Raw genomic sequence first — 17,683 nt, forward strand, 5'->3', positions numbered from 1 at the left:
TATTTTTACTTTTACTTTCATTTTTCATTTACTTCACTTTTATTTTGATGGTAACACTTTAGTGAATGCAGGACTTTTACTTGTTTGGTTTTGCTCCCTGTGCTTAAGTAAACGATAAAAGTATTTCTTCCACAACTGGATCTATTAAATATCAATGTTTACTTTGTTTACATGTGTGTGGTTTACTTACCTGCCAAAGGAAGCGGCCAATCAGCTCTATGAAAACACATGACGCCAGTGTAACGGACATGAATAAAGCGCGTGTACAACTACATCGGAAAACCGCACAGGGCGGAGTGGTCATCACTGACTGAAAGTCTATCGCGCTCCACTCACTGGCACTGTCCATGAGAGTAAAACAAGCGCACCGGTGAATTTAAACGCTTCACCACGACAGCCAATCAACGCTTCGCTCGTACTTTCTCGCTCCCGAGTCGTCCAATCAGCGTCGCCGTCCTCTTTGTTGTTAGTGATGACATGAGAATATTGTTGTTGCTGCTGGAGGCTGCAGAGACTCAGCGGTGGGAGCCGGACGGAGACAGGCTGGGTCTGAAGGTTCACAGGAGTCGATCAGAGTCTAGATTTCATTTTTTTTCTTTTGTTTTCGACATTAAAGCGCGTGAAGAGGCCATGTCGGTGAATATGGACGAACTCAGGCACCAAGTGATGATCAATCAGTTTGTTTTGACGGCCGGCTGCGCTGCCGATCAGGCGAAGCAGCTCCTCCAGGCGGCCCACTGGCAGTTCGAGGTGAGTCCGGACGTTGGGGGGGTTATTCCAGCTGCAGTCAATGTCCTCTCCTGCTTGTCCTATTATCCGGTCTCCAAACTGTTTATGGACCGACAGATTTAAATAGAGACACTGTGTTGATTATTGAATATTTGGTGTGCTTCCCCAAGACCATGCGCTCCTGCGGCTAACGTTAGCTTAGCACTGAGGACGTGGTGCCACTGAGCTCAGCGGCCGTTTTTGTTTACATTCTCGACAGGAATCCACTGTGTCATTGCTGAGCTAATTGTTGTCCGCCTAACTGGCTGCAGGGTGACCCGGCCTTCCTAGAACACGACGGTGGCTGTAGCTGGGTATTTATTTTACAGTTTAATGGCTGTCATCGAAAACAAACGGCTTTATCTTCGACCTAATCACTGATGCCATCTTGTCAGTCCAGGCCCGTCTGATAACATGTCCTCATAAAACCCGCATCCATCGCTCAAATGTTGTAATACTACAGGTTTGGCTCGTTTCCTCCAACAACACAGCAAGTTAAATCAAACCCGCCCTGCTGTGCTGCTCTAAAACAATCATTTCCTGCTTGACTGGAGACTTTTTATGTCACTTCTTTGGTTAGGTTTCTTCTACAGATTAATAATATGTTGGTTAACTGTGGGACTCAGACATTAGTTTTGTTTTTACAAGAGGAGACAAAGAGGTCTGACTCACCGGACTGAGAGCTAAGTGGTCTGACATTGATCCTAGTCTGCTGTTATATATAGAGTGATTAAGATGCATTATCCTTCCAGCTGTTCTCATACACAGCCTCCCTGTGCATTTAACAGTTATTTAAAACTGTAATGATGATTCTCTGGTTCCATCTTCTCAGATGTGAGGATCTGCTGCTGTTGTCTGGTTTGTGTAAATGTAAACTGAGTATCTGTTTCTGACTGTTGATCTGATGGCTTAAGACATCTGAAGACGTTCTCATGGAGTCTGAAACTGGCCTTTTCCCACTGTTTTCTTACATTATATAGACCAAACAACTAATCGATCAATCGAGAAGATAATCAGCAGATTATTCAATGATGAAAACAGTTGTTAGTCACAGCTCTGGACATATTTTATTATTTATTTATCATTTTTTAGGCTAAAACTAAAAATCAAGTCAATATCTGTCAGATTAATCTAGAGCTGAATCCATTAGATCAGTTAATCAACAGAAAATAATTGATAAAAAGGTTTTTTCTGTTATTGTTTTCGTTAAAATAGTGAAACACACCAAACATTCTCTGATTCCAGCCTCTCAAATTAGACATATGACATTATAAACTTTTTTTTTTTTTTGTCAAACATAAACAAGAAGAACATAAAGAACTGCAATGTTGTGGTTTCTCTATCTTTTGACACTTTATACACTAAACTATTACTCCTTTAATTGAATATCAGTAATAAAAAGATTATCATTAGTTCCAGCCCTAAAAATGGCTGCCTGGCGAGTGTTTGGACAGTTCGAGCACAGCCCGTCCAGGCCACTGGCCGCTACAGTCTGTGATGTTCATCAGGCCTGTTGAGCAGCTGACAGACACCTGAAGGACCTCTGACACCAAGCCTGAGCTTCCAGATGGTTATCCTCAGACCACACCTCCATCCGCTTTAATGACCAATCTGTTGCGGCCGTGTGGTCAGTGCCGGGCTGCAGCCTGGGGGCCAGGTGGTTCACCAGAGGGGAGGGAGGAGGCGGCTCGGCTCAGCTGGTCTGTCGGGGTGGTTAAGTTACGTTTAGAGACTGTCTCAGGAGCTAAGTGGTGGAAGTTTTTCCTAAGTCACAAAGGAACGGCTCATGACTTTAAAGAGTCAGGGAGATCGTTTATTTTGGTTTTGGTTATGGCCTGATTATGGTCGATTAATAAATTAGTCAGTTTACAGAGATTTAATCTGCAGTTCTTTCAATAATCAGTCATTTTCAGTCATTTTTCAGATGCTCTTTGGTTCAAGCAAACGTGAGAATTTGCTTCTTTTCTTTGTCACAGGAAACTGAAACGGGAGTGTAAACTGAGAATATGTCTGGTAACTGATTCCTGTGTTTAGAGACCATTGTTGTGTCACTGCAGTGACTCACTCACCTTGATGTTACTTGGACGCTGCTGAACCCTCAGATACAACAATGAGGAGGAAGCACAGGCCGATGAAACTAGAGCACGTCATTTACATACACTCATCTATGTGTTGTACAGACGGTAAAGTCCCTTAAGGCAAATTTGTGATTTGTTATTTTGGGGTGGATGAATAAACTCAACTGGAGTTTTTGTGACATTATGACAGAGCTGCTCCACAGGCAGAAATAATCTCAAAAATGGAGCAAACAAACCACAGTTTATATTGTAACTCCATTAAGTCATTGGTTGATTGGTCGAGTTGTCAACTCAAATGAGTTCAGGATTTCACTGCTTTTTCTGTTTGTGTCGTCATATCTTTGGGTTTTGGTCTGTTTGGTGAAAAAAAAAAAAACAGTTTGATGCCAGATTCACTGATTCAACTTCTTACATTTGAAGATTTACTGATTTTCTTTGTGTTAACTGATTCTCTTTGATTTTAGAAGACCAAATTAGAGCAGATATTCTTCACTGTTTTCTGACATTTTATTGATAAAGTTATTATCAATGTCTATTCACCTGATTAATTAAGATGACAATAATCATTAGTTTCAGCCCCTTTAAGACAGCAAGGGCTCAAGCACATCCTGCTGAAGTGCCTTCATACAAGACACCCACTTCCTACTAGCTCCTCCGGGGCCCATCTATGCAACCCCCGACCTCTGATCTCTCCTGTGTAAGAGTACTATACTAACTATACTATACTAACACCAGTAGTGTACATCCGAAAACAAATCTATTGCCTGTTTCCAAACAGAAGATCCCCAGTTTTATTCCAAAAGAAACCGGAAGAATCCACCAAAATAAGAGGCTTTCTTGGAAACGAAGGAGGAAACGATACTGATAAAAAAATTTAAAAAAAGAAAAAAAACTCCTCACACATGGAAACTGATGTGATCAATGTGCTGCCACTTCATCCTTTCACTTTCACATTTATCACCTGAAGAAATAGTTTTACTGTCATGTTTTTTATAAATTGTACTCATCTACTCAGACCAAACTCAAATATATTCAGTTTGTGATGATATAAATCAAAGACATGAAGTAAATCTTCACATTTGAGAGCCTGGAACCAGAAAATGTTTGTGTGTTTTTGCTTGATAAATGTTGAGTTACTAACCTGTTAAGTGACCAATGGTTTCAGCCGTAATCTGTATGTATCTGAGTCGGTGGTGTTGTGTTTGTCTCCTCGCCGTCAGTGTGAGAGGGGGGCTGATTCTCCTTGTGCTCTGATTCAGACTATGAGCTGAGACCGATGGCGTCTTCTGTCCTCGGTCATCAGTGCAGAGCCACGACCATGTCGACGCTGCCGCTTCAAGATCTGTAAGAAAACACAGACGTCCAGGATTTAAGATAGTCCTGCACCTGTTACAGGAGCGTTCAGTTGGTTTCAGCTGGTGAACATGACTCTGGTTGGAATTTGATTCTTCCAGCTTCCTCAAATTTGTCATCATAAGCGAGGGTGTAATGGTAGGATTAAGATTAAGGCTGTGTAGCAAATTCAGGAAACAAACTAAAAGTCGCTGAGAGGCGGAGGTCGGGCCTGGTTTGATTTTTCTGACACGCTACCAAAAAGATCTGCTGCCAGTCCAAAATATGTGAAAGAAAAAACAACCTTTATTAACAACAGCTCATTATATTGTGCACAAAATTATGATCAAAATAACCACAGCGATCAAAAGAAAATGGCGTCTAACCAAAATACAGTGACCCATTCACCCCCTCTCCACCCCCAGCACACAGGTGAACAGGTGAACAGGTGCTTATATCAACTACTAGTGTGTGTATATATATATATATATATATATATATATATATATATATTTATATAAGTGAATTCATTCAGGAAATGTTTAGTGTTTCCTGTATGAAGAGAACAAGCTGTTGTGACCAGATGCTGTGAAAAGGTGTTGCGACAGTAATCTCTTATATTGTGACATTGAACTTCAGGCCCACAATAATACAACAGGCCAGAAGTCTTGTATCCGTTTAGTCCTCTTTCAAAATAACAGCAAAGATGCTTCATCACATGAGCTGAAATCAACAAATTCAGAAACTGGAAGACTGCAGACTGTGAACCCTCCCTAATAGAAACTGTTTTGGCCAAATCATTTTGAATGGCCAATGGGGAAACTCCAACCCAGTCACGTGACATTTTAGATTTTATCCCCTAGGATTAAAGGATATATCCTATATTATATATTGAATTTTTCCCTATAGGATTGATTCCCAAATCTTAATTCGATCTTCTTCTGGAATCCGACTTTTTGACTACCTGACATCAGTGAGTGACGCTCCCCAAACCTGGTTCTGCAGAATAAACTGAGAGGAGACAAAGAACAGCGTGCACTCAGTGGCTCCTTGCACAATAGCAGCAAAAGACTTTCACGCTTTGATATGTGTGTCACGTTGTACGGCAGACATTCCTGCACTGCCGCTGCTGTTGTCAAACAACCAGACTGTGTGGAGGAGGGAGGAGGGGGAGGGAGAGGGAGAGAGGGGGAGGGAGAGAGGGGGAGGGAAACCACTGCATTCATTGAAGCGTTGGCAAGACAGAGGCCTCTGGTGAAGGGAAATGGCTTCGCTGAGCAGTAAAGTCTGATACTTTCTGTCCTGTAAAAACATGTTGTGGTTGGAGTTCTCTCTCACACACACACACACACACACACACACACACACACACACACACACCCATCCACCCACCCCAGTAAACTTTATTAAAACTTAAGTGAACAGCAACTTGTGTGTACAGTAACTCAGCAGAGGGACGAGGTAATAAAAGAAAAGAAACACTAATGACTGAAGAAAAACCTTGTATAATATGCAGGTGTTTATATGTAAAGCTGAAAAATAATCAAATCAAATTTGTTCAGAAATATGAAAAACTGTCGAACATTCTTGAGGTCCAGCTCCATCAGCATGAGGATCTGCTGCTTTTCTGTTGCATGACATAATATCTTTGGATTTTAAACTGTTGTCTTATGTTAATTTTTCACTTTTTTTGACATTTGATGGATCAAACGATTAATCAAAAAAATAATCCTTTAGAAAAAATAATTGTCAGTTACAGCTGTTATGTTTAAAGAATCCAGTGTTGAAGCAGTAATGAGCCCCTCATCAAAGATTAACTCTCTGTGCTGATAACAAGTCTGTCACTGCTTCTTTCTTAGCCACTGACAGGAAGCCTAGAAAAACTGCTTTTATTGTGATCAAGTCTGGCTTGCTTGAGCCCAAACTCAAACTGATCCAGGGTTAATTTGAGATACTGTGATCACAAAAGTCATTCATTTTCATAATCATTTGTTTCTGGGCTTTTGTCTGATGAAATGAGAACTTATGGCGTACTTCTTTTACTATTCTATGACATTTAATAGACTAGAGGAAAGACTGATTAATTGCAAAAACAATAAGCATATTCATTAATAATGAAAACAATCGTTAGCCGCAGCTCTACAACACAAAGTCTCCAGCTGGAGGTGGAGGAGGCAGAAAATCAGAAACGCTATAAAAATGTAAACAGCAGGTCTCATGACTGCCTCGCTGTGCAAACAAGGAAATGAGTTGGCTCCTTGTATTGTTCCTCTTTGTTGTGAACACAGCCAACGGCAGCGTGAACAAAAACACACTTGATGACCTGTGAGAAACAACAGACCGATAACAGCGCAGCCTAAACACAGCAGGAGCTGCTGCTTCTGCTGCTTCCTCTGAAAAGGAGAAAACATTTCTGAGAATCTAACCACAGTGTGATTCAGTGGTCTCACAAATGATTAATAATAATAATAATAATATATATAGAAAATAATCCTAAACTGTAGTCCAAGATGAACCGACTCATTGTTTTAGCTCTAATTTGTTGTACATGAGAATTAGAGCTTTTTTCAGTTTTATCATTATAGCAAAATGAGTGTTTGTATTTGCTGTTTATAGACAGACACTTTTCTTGGTGTAAAATTCAGTTAAACATCAGTCAGTTATTCAGCCTGTAGCTGAGCTGAAAAAGCCTGTCTGAGGTTGACAAACCCTGTTTTATATCCCAGCATGGAGATAATAGTTTTAACCCTGAGCTCACGTGACCAGTTGTGTTAACTGACCCGTAGGATGTGCTGTGTGTAGGGGGGGGGGGGTCCTCCTCTGTGTGGTCGCAGGAAAATAAGGCAAAAGTTTGACTTCCTCACTCCTGTATGTTGTCGGGTTTTAATTCCAATAAATCGAAGTTAAAAGGCTCATAACACAATCTCCTCTCTCTCCCTCTCTCTCTCTCTTTCTCTCTGCAGACGGCCTTAAGCTCCTTTTTCCAGGAGGCGAACATCCCCAGTCACCACCACCAGATGGTAAGTGCATTTGGTTTCCCTCAACAGACAGAAATGAGACTGAGGCATGTGTGGCTGAGTGGAGGCTGATCCTCTCGTTCTGGACGGTGGGATGGATGCACCCACTGACCTGCTGGACTGAACTGGAGAGTCTCAGACAACCAGCTGGGCTTCACGCACCAGCCGGACTCCCAGCAGTCAGAGTCCAGCTTTTAGGGATGAACAGGGATGGGTAGTGTTTAGGTTTTTTGCTCATGCTGGTGCTTAACTGATTATTAAAAATCCAAAGAATATGTTGGAATATAGTATTTAAGAATACAAAGTAGGACTTTGTGGTCCTGATTGGTTGTAAAAGACAAGCTGCTCTAGATGTGGCCGTTACCATCATAAAAAACCACCCACGTCCGTCTCCAGGTAGTCAAACCGAGATATCTGGAAATTCTGAGCACTTATGTCAAAAGAAAACTTAACTTGTTAAAGGTCCTGTAAGAATGTGAAGCAGTTTACATCTACATTAAATTGTGCTTTTGTTGCCAATATGTGAACGGATTGTAACGTAACTAGATAGATATATAGATAGATAGACACTTTATTTATCCTCTAGGGGAAATTCAGGTGTCCAGCAGCTCATTAGTCGTGATATTTAAAATTAAGAATAAACAATAATCGTTAAATTAGTCCTTATTAGTCCTTACCATACTAGGATATGTTTAAATTGGTGTGGTGCAGAAAAGTCTGTAAAACCTCTGAAACATTTTGTCTGTGACATTTGTGTAAACGTGTTCCATGTGATATAACATCATGCAGGAACATGTAACAGTGTGTAGTTAGTGACATGTCAGTAGGAACAGAACATGAGATGTTTTATCTGTTTGCAGATAAACCCTCATTCATCAGCTCCTGTGAGCTCATTGTTGGGTTTTCACAGAAGAGTTGGATTTAACTCGGTGAAACACACAACAAAAGTAAGATACTTTACACCCTTTAATCTGATTATCAGGCTCCTTCAGACAAACACTGACATCTGAAACTTTTCATCTTCTGAAGGTAAACTTAAGTCTGATCTTTGCTCATTGAGCTTTTGGGACAGGAAACTGTGTTCACACTTCTCCCTTCATTTGGATTGAAGCCACATCGCAGGGCGTGTCTGGATGTGATTACAGTTAGATTAAGAAAGTCCCTCTGTCATAAGGAAGGGTGTGTGTGCAGTCAAAATAACTGCAGCCCTGTAACATAGTAATTAGCGTGTCATCAATTGGTCTCACTTGACAAAGCTCAGTTTAAATAAATGAAATAATTATTGTGAGGCCGTGCAGACGTGCGTCAGTGTGTACAGAGACATGTCTGTGCCCTCGGCCCAGTGGTTCTTATGTAATCGCACATGACAGTTTCTTCACCGTCACGTCATGTGTCTCAATAATCTCCGCACAGCGTCCTGGGATTTGTCTGATCCCGATCGTGCAGGAACAACACGCCAACATCTGCAGCAGCCGTGTTTTGCTTTCAGTCTGAAGCCCCCCCCCCGCTCTTGTTTTGGTGTACGTGCCTCTCTGTTGCTCTGGGAGGAGTGTGTTGTAGCTCGAGGGAGTGAGGAAGTGTGTGAGAGGCGGCGGCCTGGGTTTGTTATTATTTTGGGTGCAGTGCAATGACATCATCTCGCCTGAGGCTCTGAGGCGTACAGGGTTGTACAAGGCTGCAGAGACAGAGTGAAGCAAGTGGCAGCTGTTTCCATTTCCAGCATAGACCTTTTCCTCTGGCCCTGAGGCGGCCAACACGGAGCCATGTTGGGTCAGCTTTGAGGAGAAAGAGCCCAGTGTTGAAGCAATAATGAGCCCCTCATCAAAGATTAACTCTCTGTGCTGACAACAGGTCTGTCACTGCTGCTTTCATAGCCACAGACAAGAAGCCCAGAAAAACTGCTCTTATTGTGAAAAGTCTGTCTTGAATGAACTCAAACTGAACCAGGATTAATTTGAGGTACTGTGAAGTCTGGTTTAAAGCTGATCTGTTCATGAGTTACTAAACATGTAACATGAAGAATGAAATATTAACACTTAGACAAATAAAACCACTCAGCCTGGAGGGTTTGATTGAATCATTCCTGCTCCGGATTGGAGCTTAAACAATTAGTCCATTAATCCATTAGCAGGTCGACAGAACATGAATCTGCCACTGTTTTTGGTAAAGAACCATCTCAAGCAGAAATATCAAATATTTGCTGCTTCCATCGTCACAATGTGATAATCTGATGCTTCTCTCTGTCACATGTTAGTCTGATGTTGGTCTTAATCACAACACAGTGTGCACGAAGCTGTGACGACCGATGTGACGCAGCTGTGATGCATCACCTTTTGAGGCCTGCTATTGGCTGATTCAGAGCTTGAGGGAGGGCTTGTGGGTGGATGTGACTGTGGACCTGATTTTACATCTGTGAGGAGTCGGTTTATCAAACCTTTAGCTTCTTCATTCAAAGCTTCGGTTTGACTGTTCATGTTGAACGTTGTGACTCATGAGTCAAAGTTTCAGAAAACCGAGAAGTTTTCAATATGAACCGGGGGCCAGTTGCACAAAACACATTAAGTTAAGATTTTCCTTAAAATAAAAAAATCTTGAAGTGTTTTCCTTAAGGTTTTCAAAGTTAAAGTAAAGTTAAGTGAAAGCACTGCTTTAATGTTGCAGGCTTCCTTGGTAACAGGTATAAACTAATTCCAGCAAACGGTCTCCATGGAAACAGTAGAATTTTACCGCTGTAAAATCTTTTTAAATGCTGCAAATTACCTTATTTCCTTAACTAAGAAACCTTTTAAGAGATTCTGTGCAACACCCAAAAAGTAACTCCCTCAGCTAAGGAGAAATGAAACCTTTAGTAGAAAACTTGTTTTGTGCAACCGGCCCCTCATCTTTCCACTCAAGGTCATCAGTCTGACAGAGAACCGGTTCTGTGGCATGTTGGCTATTAATTAATGAGGGTCATGTGTGTTGAAGAGAATAACACTGTATACTGTAGTGTGTGTGTGTGTGTGTGTGTGTGTGTGTGTGTGTGTGTGTGTGTGTGTGTGTGTGTGTGTGTGTGTGTGTGTGTGTGTGTGTGTGTGTGTGTGTGTGTGTGTGTGTGTGTGTGTGTTACTCATCATTCCTCCCCTGTGGCGTCACAGCCATGAGAGGTGTTATTGTTCATAATGTACATACAGATCCAACCTGAACACCAACACTCCCTGCGGAGCCCGAGCAGGAACAGACCCAGAGACACATGTTTATGTTTTATCCTCAGCACAATGAGTCAGATGTTTGTGTTGATGTGTCAGAGCAGTGTGTGCGTGTGTTTACCAGTTACCACATTGATTAGATTTTTTTCAAGAATCCTTTGTTTTTTAAACAAATATGGCCGCCTTCAGTTCCCTCATTTTCTTCTACTTTTCTGTTTTATATACTCCTAAATAAATGATTTTTGATGATGAAGATAAGTAACTTAAATATATTTAAATAAAACATGTAAACCAAATAGGACTAAATATGAATATATATTACAAACAATTTATTGAGACAGGATTGAGGGAAATTGCACTAAAACTTGAATACAACACCAGTGTCTGTGCAAACAGAGCTGTGATGTTGTCACAACAGTTTAGATGTGTGCTTGAATTAGAGTTGTTTTGGTCTGTTGAGAAACATCTTTGTGTGTGTGTGTGTGTGTGTGTGTGTGTGTGTGTGTGTGTGTGTGTGTGTGTGTGTGTGTGTGTGTGTGTGTGTGTGTGTGTGTGTGTGTGTGTGTGTGTGTGCCTGGAAGTGACATTTCTTTGCAGCCTGCTGCTCTAAATACACCAAGCCCCCTTCTCTCTGGCCTTCTGCTGCACAGCTGAGAGGTCTCCTCTTCTATTTCTGTCTGTTACCTGATCTCTGTGTGTGTGTGTGTGTGTGTGTGTGTGTGTGTCTGTGTGTTTCCCTTTGCTTTGGCTACCAGCATCACACCACTTTTCAGATGACACTTAATTTGATTTTCTCCCTGAGGACTTTTGGCCTTTAGCAGCAGGTCACATGACCACAGTCAGAAACTGAAGCTGAACTAGAAATGTGACTTTACTGTTTCCTATTAAAAACATACACAAGCTGCTTGTTCTAAAGGCTGAATCCACTGGTGTAGTGGTGTCTTGGTAGTAAGAAAGTAAAGCACTTTGAGCTACTAACATCATTATCTCAGATTATGTTCATCTCATTGTCTTTCCAGCTTCAAGTCAGACAATTTTTACTTGTTCCTTCATAGTTGTAGTTGTGAGCTGTGGAACTGTGATTCATCTGTTCCCTGAGTTTGTCAGGCAGCACCTCTCCCCAGGAGGCAATGCCTTTAAGACTAAAGGGAGTAGAAGTCTCCAGGGTACTGTACATACTGTACATGTACTCTGTAAGATCAGTGCACTGATACGTGTCTGCAGCTGTTTTTATAGTAGTGTACAGTTACAGTAAATCCCTCCCCTGAGGTGGGAAACACTGTAAACCTGTGTATCTGCAGCACCACAGCTCAGGATGCGTTTTTACTGCTTTAACAAACAAACAATAAATAAATAAAGGGCTTTGGTCTGTGTCTGTATGATACCTGACTTCAGGGACTATACACATGTTTGGAACCATGTTTCCTTTTGACAAAACAAACTTAGGTAAAGTGGATGTGTCTGGACTGATCCTCAGCATGTGTTGAAATTTAAACCTGGTACTTCACAGGATTTCTCAACCAGAAAGTTCACAGCTTATTGTCTTTATCAGGCGCCCTGGTAACCAAAGTAAAAGTCTGATTCATTTTCCCCACACAGTGTTAGTGTTAGTGGCTCACAGGTGGAGCTCCTCTATAATAACATCAACATTAAACTCTCCTGGTTCAATCAGCAGCAGAAAACATATGATTTTAAGAAAGTCAAAAGCCTGTGGAGAGAAGTCAACTACAACTCCCAATGTGCATTTCTGTGAGAAACATCAAGATGCATTTTAAGTTACGGAGCAGCTTCAGTCACTTTACTTTTGTGTTTTTGTATTTCTCTGACTGGCTTCTTCTCAGCAACAGTGGCTGAGGCTCATGGGTATTGTAGTTTGTAGAGCTGTCACAAAAACAACTTGAATCAATTTAAACTTGTGGTCAGAACATAAATGTATGTATGGTTGCTACCTTATCATCACGACAACGACGAACTGATGGTTTCCCTCCTCTTGCTTTCTCCTCACAGATGTGTACTCCCAGAAACACTCCCGCCACGCCACCGAACTTCCCTGACGCCATCACCATGTTCTCCAAACTGCGGGCGACCGAGTGCGGCTCCGGCGCTGGCAACGGACCCTCCCAGGTGTCCATGGCCTGTTCGCCCCCTGTCCCTTCCTCCACGTCAGGTTTCAGCTCCTTCTGGGCTTCTTCGCCGCCGAGCCACCAGCCGGCCTGGCTGCCCCCGTCGTCGCCCACCGGCCACCACATGCACCATCACCACTACCACATGCAACAGACTCCCATGTGGCCCCCCGTCTCTCAGCCCAGCGGCTCCCAGCAGCCCCCCGTTGTATCGGCGCTCCACGGCCAGAGATGAGACTGTGCACTGGGCTGCGAGGGGCAGGGAGGGAGGCCTGGGCGGCTGGTTCACATGTAGCCAAATGAATCTGTTTTGGGAGCAGGAGGGTGGGAGGGGGGTGGGGGGTGGTTATGTGTGGAATGAGAGGAAGAGCCCTTATGGAAAAAGACAAAGACACTGCTGTTTTCTTCTCTTGTTTTTCTAAACTGAAGACGAGCAGCTTTTCCTCTCCGTCTTCATCACGTCATCATCCAAGCCGAGGAAGAACCTGGAGGTCACTGACAACACTGATAAACTTCAAGCCGGACACTCTGAACCCAAAATCTTTTTTTCTTTATCATCGATGCAACCAAGCCCAGGACCCATCAGAGCACTTACCGAGGATAGGAGCCATGTGATCTGCTGAAGTGCTTTGTGATTCTTATTTTGTAGAAACTCTTCTTTCATAGGGTTCACAAATAATCAGGCAGGACGTCGGCAATAACCAGCAGATAAACAAACAGGTTCACAGGAGGATGTGGAGGAACTGGCCTCTGTAGATCACGGGTGTGTATTCACACTGCAGCCACACGGCTTCATTTACCGCCATAAGATGCTTCTTACAGTGAAACTTAAACTTAACTGTTCATGTTGAAAGAGGCTGACAGCTCCGGTATGAGCCTCTCATGTGTGAACTTTACCTTTGAGTCACAGAGTCAAGAATCTAATTCTCTAAAATATATATTCTCTAAAAAACCCAGGAGCTCATTTAAAAACACTTGCTGTTCTGAAGATATTCTCTAACCACAGGGATGAAAAAAATATTCTGTCGGCTGCACGACACAAAACAGTTTTGTCACATATCCAAACAAAGACGCTGGAAACTAAACTCAATTTGTATGGCGTGAAACCAAATTTAAAAACAAACTTCATCAGTTACGTAGGTCTATTTTGATCTTATAATGACTATAACATCATTTTATAAGGTGTTTACATGATACTGTAAATTAACGATGCAGAACACTGCTTATACATTTTTAAATAATATAAACAAAATCCAAAAATAAAGAAATCAATCAATAATCAGATTGTCAGACCTTCAAGTCTTCAATTAAATTCATAAATCATTTACAAACATTCAGTATTAAACAGGAGAAACTGTAGTGCAATACTGTTTTAATAATACATCTTTTTAATTATTTAATTATCTTTTTCAGGCTTAAAACCTCAAAATTGAACAACCAATCAGATTTTCATAACATTCAGAATATTTAAGGGGTTTACAGTATAAAGGAAAACATGACATCTTTGATCTTGGATTTGACGAGATCTTTTCAAACCATTTTTCATTTTCTTTACTCCAAAGAAACATGATCATTTATTGTTAACTAACATTTTAAATACACAATCCACATTATATTTCAGTATCTTAAATTTTCACACATAATACTTTTGTTGTATTGTGCAAAAAAGATGTGTCCTTTTTGGCAGCTGACTTTAAATCTCAGTTTCTGAATATAGGATGTGTGCATTTCTCTGTGGACTGAGCACTTTGATACTTTCAAAGTATTAATATAGAACCAAGACCTGCTTTATAATCAAAGAACACATGGAAATCTCACTTTATACTATATGGGACCTTTAAATGAGCCTCTGGGTAAAGCTGCTCTCTGTGATTCAGATGTCACGTGGACACATGAGACATGAAATGTGGTTAGTTTGAGTCGAAGAAAAACATGGTGAATGAGAAGAGTTGTAATGTAAAGTAGTGATCGATGACTTTGGTAGAAGGGCACAGTTTGCAATAATCAGATTATCTGGAAACGGAGAGCTGCCACGTTTCTGATGTTCTTGTTTCGGATCATTTCAGAGAGAGACTGTAAGAGCAGATTTTTTTTTTTTTTTTTTTTTTTTTTTTAGCTGCAGATTCAGCAGGACGCTCGTTTTTAATTCTCCTGAGTGCTGGTGTGGAGGCTCCAGCCAGAAACCTTGCTAATTGATTTCCTCTTCAGTTTGATAATGAGAGGCAGTTGTAAATAAAACCTCAGCTAGAAGATTTCAGTAACGCTGACGATGACACACAGATGAACTCACACACACACATTAATCTGATTTGAAAATATTTTAACGTAGATGGGCAACGAGCTGCCGGTGCCTCCACCGTGTGTGTGTGTGTGTGTGTGTGTGTGTGTGTGTGTGGGGGGGGGGGGGGGGTTCAGAGGCCGACTCAGTGATTTTCCACACAACCTTTCAGACGCTCAACCACTCCTACCTCTGTCTGTCTGAATGGGAGAGGCCCCACATGTGCTCTGAATGTATTCACAGACAGGATCAGAGGGTTTAAACAAGTAGAAACTGAACTGACGACTGTTCACACCAGAGCTGGATGCATCTGTGTCTCCTCAGACCTGATATCAATTCAGTACAGAATCCTGAATGATTGTTAAGATCCACAAAATAACCTCAACAAGACTCCTTTTTTTGTTCCCATTTATGACACAACGTAAAAAAAGAATCACCTGTAGATTAGTCTCAAGTTTTAGTTTTGAAAAAGGAAAACGTCACCTTCACCTCACGATCACGAGAGATAGAGGAGGAGTCATCGTCGACATCAGGGAGAGACGGGACGCAGACACAAAGATAGAAATCTTTTTTTTAAAAACAGGTTTTGTTCTTGAGCTTCACACAGACAATCAACTCTTTCCTGTTTCTCTATGATTTTCTGTTGTTATTGTCCAGCAGGGGGTTTGTACCTGTTCACTTTTAGTACACCACCAAGTGACCACTGTTTCTCTCGAGGGGGAGTTGGGGCAGCGATATCACAGCTGTTATTCTCCCTTCATGACGTTGCTCTATGATGAGATTATATTTTAATGTCTGAAACAAAAATGAATCAAATCATCTGTGACGCAAAGGAAAAATCTGCTCTGAAACACTGTTAGAAAACCAGAGGTCTGATGTATATTACTTTTCTGGACTCATTTTAGTTTTGTGACTTTTTCATATTCATGTTTGAGCTGCGTAAATTTCTCAAAGAGCAGCACAGCTTCTTTCAAAAGGAGGCAGACATGTTTACTAAAGGACGTTCTTGCTCCTCCTCTGGGTCACTGACCTCCTTTATAGGACCATACATGTGTTTTTGCAACTTTAATAATATGTAAACGTTACATTTTTATTGGGACTTCTGAAGACAAATGGGACGGTTTTATATTTTTAGATTATTTTTCCGTTGTTCATGGAGGCTGTGGACTGGCATCAGCTGACTTTAGTCATGTGATCAATCACAGTGAACATTAATGTAGTTAAACTCTCATCTCTCAGGCTGTAGTTGGGGATTATCTTCATTATTGATTAATCCGCCTATTAATTCTGTGGTTTGTAAAACAATAGAAAACTGTGAAAAATGCTCATCATCATCATCATCGTCAAATGTCTTCTTTTCTTTCTTCTTTTTTTTGTGCAAGCTACAGTCCAGAACCAAAACATGTTCAGTTTAAAGTTAGAACCATCAAATGTTTGGTTTGAAAAGTGACTATTAAAACAGCTGATTAGTTCTCTGTCCATTGATGGATCGTTGTAGCTCAAATGAAATCTGATAACAATGATGTTCACTGTGATGGATTACACAACTATGAACAGGATTTCATCCCACACTAAAAACAATGGAGGTCTGGAGTGGTAAAAGAAAAAAAAATTTCGAGAATGGTTATAAAAATGTTGAGAGGTGATTTGTGTTAAACGTTCAAACATTTCCTAGCTTTGTTATGGTCCTGTGATCATCAGTGTTCTGTGACCTGAGGGCGGATTTTTCCTTTAAATCAAACTTCAGTGGTTTGTGGACAAGTCAAGGCAAAACATGGAGTTTATAAAATCCTCCTGACTCCTGAGTGATTTGTTGTTGGTGACAGGATGTGTTGTCTGCTGTAATGCAGATTCACTGCTGTGTGTATTAAACGAGCTGTACGGGGGGGGGGGTCTTTTTCTGAGCTTCCTGCAGCGTGGATTACTGCTTTAGCTCTGTTATGGAAATCCATGCAGCGTTGGAGGCTGATTACTGTTTGTCATGGAGTTTCTCACCATGTTTTAGACAGAAAAACACAGCTGATATGTCCCAGCTGCCCTCAAGGTTTCACAAACTGGGCAATGATTTCTTAAAGACAGTTTACCTCCCATTCAAGATTTCTTTTTCTTTTTTTTTTGCTCTTATCACTTGGATGACGGTATTTTTTTCTCATGGACCCTCAGAAATTCACTCTGTTCTAATCCATGGCTCTTTTCTAGAGATTTTTCTCAAGTACTTTGTTCATTTCCTCTGTTGAAATTTGTATTTATATGTTTAATAAAACAAGGTATGATCTGCTACTGTCTTCAGCTTCATGTGTCACTGCTGACGGTGTCTCAACACATTTGTTTTGGTTATTACAGTAAGAGCCAACGGAACTCTGAGAAAAGAGAAACTTGTGGTTTCCTGAACTGAACTCACTCTTCTTTGCATCAGTGAGACTGAAGACTGAGGAAGGATGTGGTGTCAAACTGAGCTGCTGTTAGTTTCTCTCTTCCTGACATGACGACTTTAATGAGAAGTGCATAGTTGTAGGACAAAAGGTGAAGTGAGGAGCAGAGGCTGACAAACAAGCATCATCAGCTTCATGTAATTTAAGTATCAGCAATAAAAGTACTATTTCTGCCAGTGGTGGAAAATAACTGAGTACATTTACTCAAGTACTGTAACACAGTTTTTAGGAACTTATACTTGGATATTTCAATTTTTTCCCACTTAATTAAACTTGTACTCAACTTCAGTGTTGCACCTTTGCTAACACTTAACTTAAAGTCTTTATAACATATGACTGTAATAGTAACAGATCTAAGTGTTTATTCATGTTAACAACTTTTAACTCCTGTGGACACTCGTCAGTGGAGGCTGCTGAATAAACAGAAACTGATAATATAGTAAAAAAGAAACTGCTGTGATAATATA

At 41.1% G+C, this 17,683-nt stretch overlaps 1 protein-coding gene across 1 annotated transcript; it reads left to right on the plus strand.

Annotated features, from left to right (window-relative positions):
* Positions 1–280: 280 nt before the first annotated feature.
* On the plus strand, positions 281–17,062 carry ubald2 (UBA-like domain containing 2). The gene is made up of 3 exons (XM_056401237.1): positions 281–750; positions 7,142–7,198; positions 12,391–17,062. The coding sequence occupies exons 1-3, from the start codon at positions 478–480 to the stop codon at positions 12,739–12,741; spliced, it is 681 nt and encodes a 226-aa protein (XP_056257212.1). The 5' UTR covers positions 281–477; the 3' UTR covers positions 12,742–17,062.
* The last annotated feature ends 621 nt before the right edge of the window (positions 17,063–17,683 follow it).

The sequence above is a fragment of the Seriola aureovittata genome, chromosome 17, assembly GCF_021018895.1.
Source record: "Seriola aureovittata isolate HTS-2021-v1 ecotype China chromosome 17, ASM2101889v1, whole genome shotgun sequence".
Taxonomy (NCBI): domain Eukaryota; kingdom Metazoa; phylum Chordata; class Actinopteri; order Carangiformes; family Carangidae; genus Seriola; species Seriola aureovittata.

What these genes read in the sequence shown, in the direction of transcription:
- ubald2 (XM_056401237.1), top strand. Translation starts at nt 478, where the DNA reads ATGAGAATATTGTTGTTGCTGCTGGAGGCTGCAGAGACTCAGCGGTGG. An exon ending in CGGCCCACTGGCAGTTCGAG is followed by an intron (nt 751 to 7,141) that starts GTGAGTCCGGAC and finishes TTCTCTCTGCAG; the next exon opens with ACGGCCTTAAGCTCCTTTTT. An exon ending in CCAGTCACCACCACCAGATG is followed by an intron (nt 7,199 to 12,390) that starts GTAAGTGCATTT and finishes TTCTCCTCACAG; the next exon opens with ATGTGTACTCCCAGAAACAC.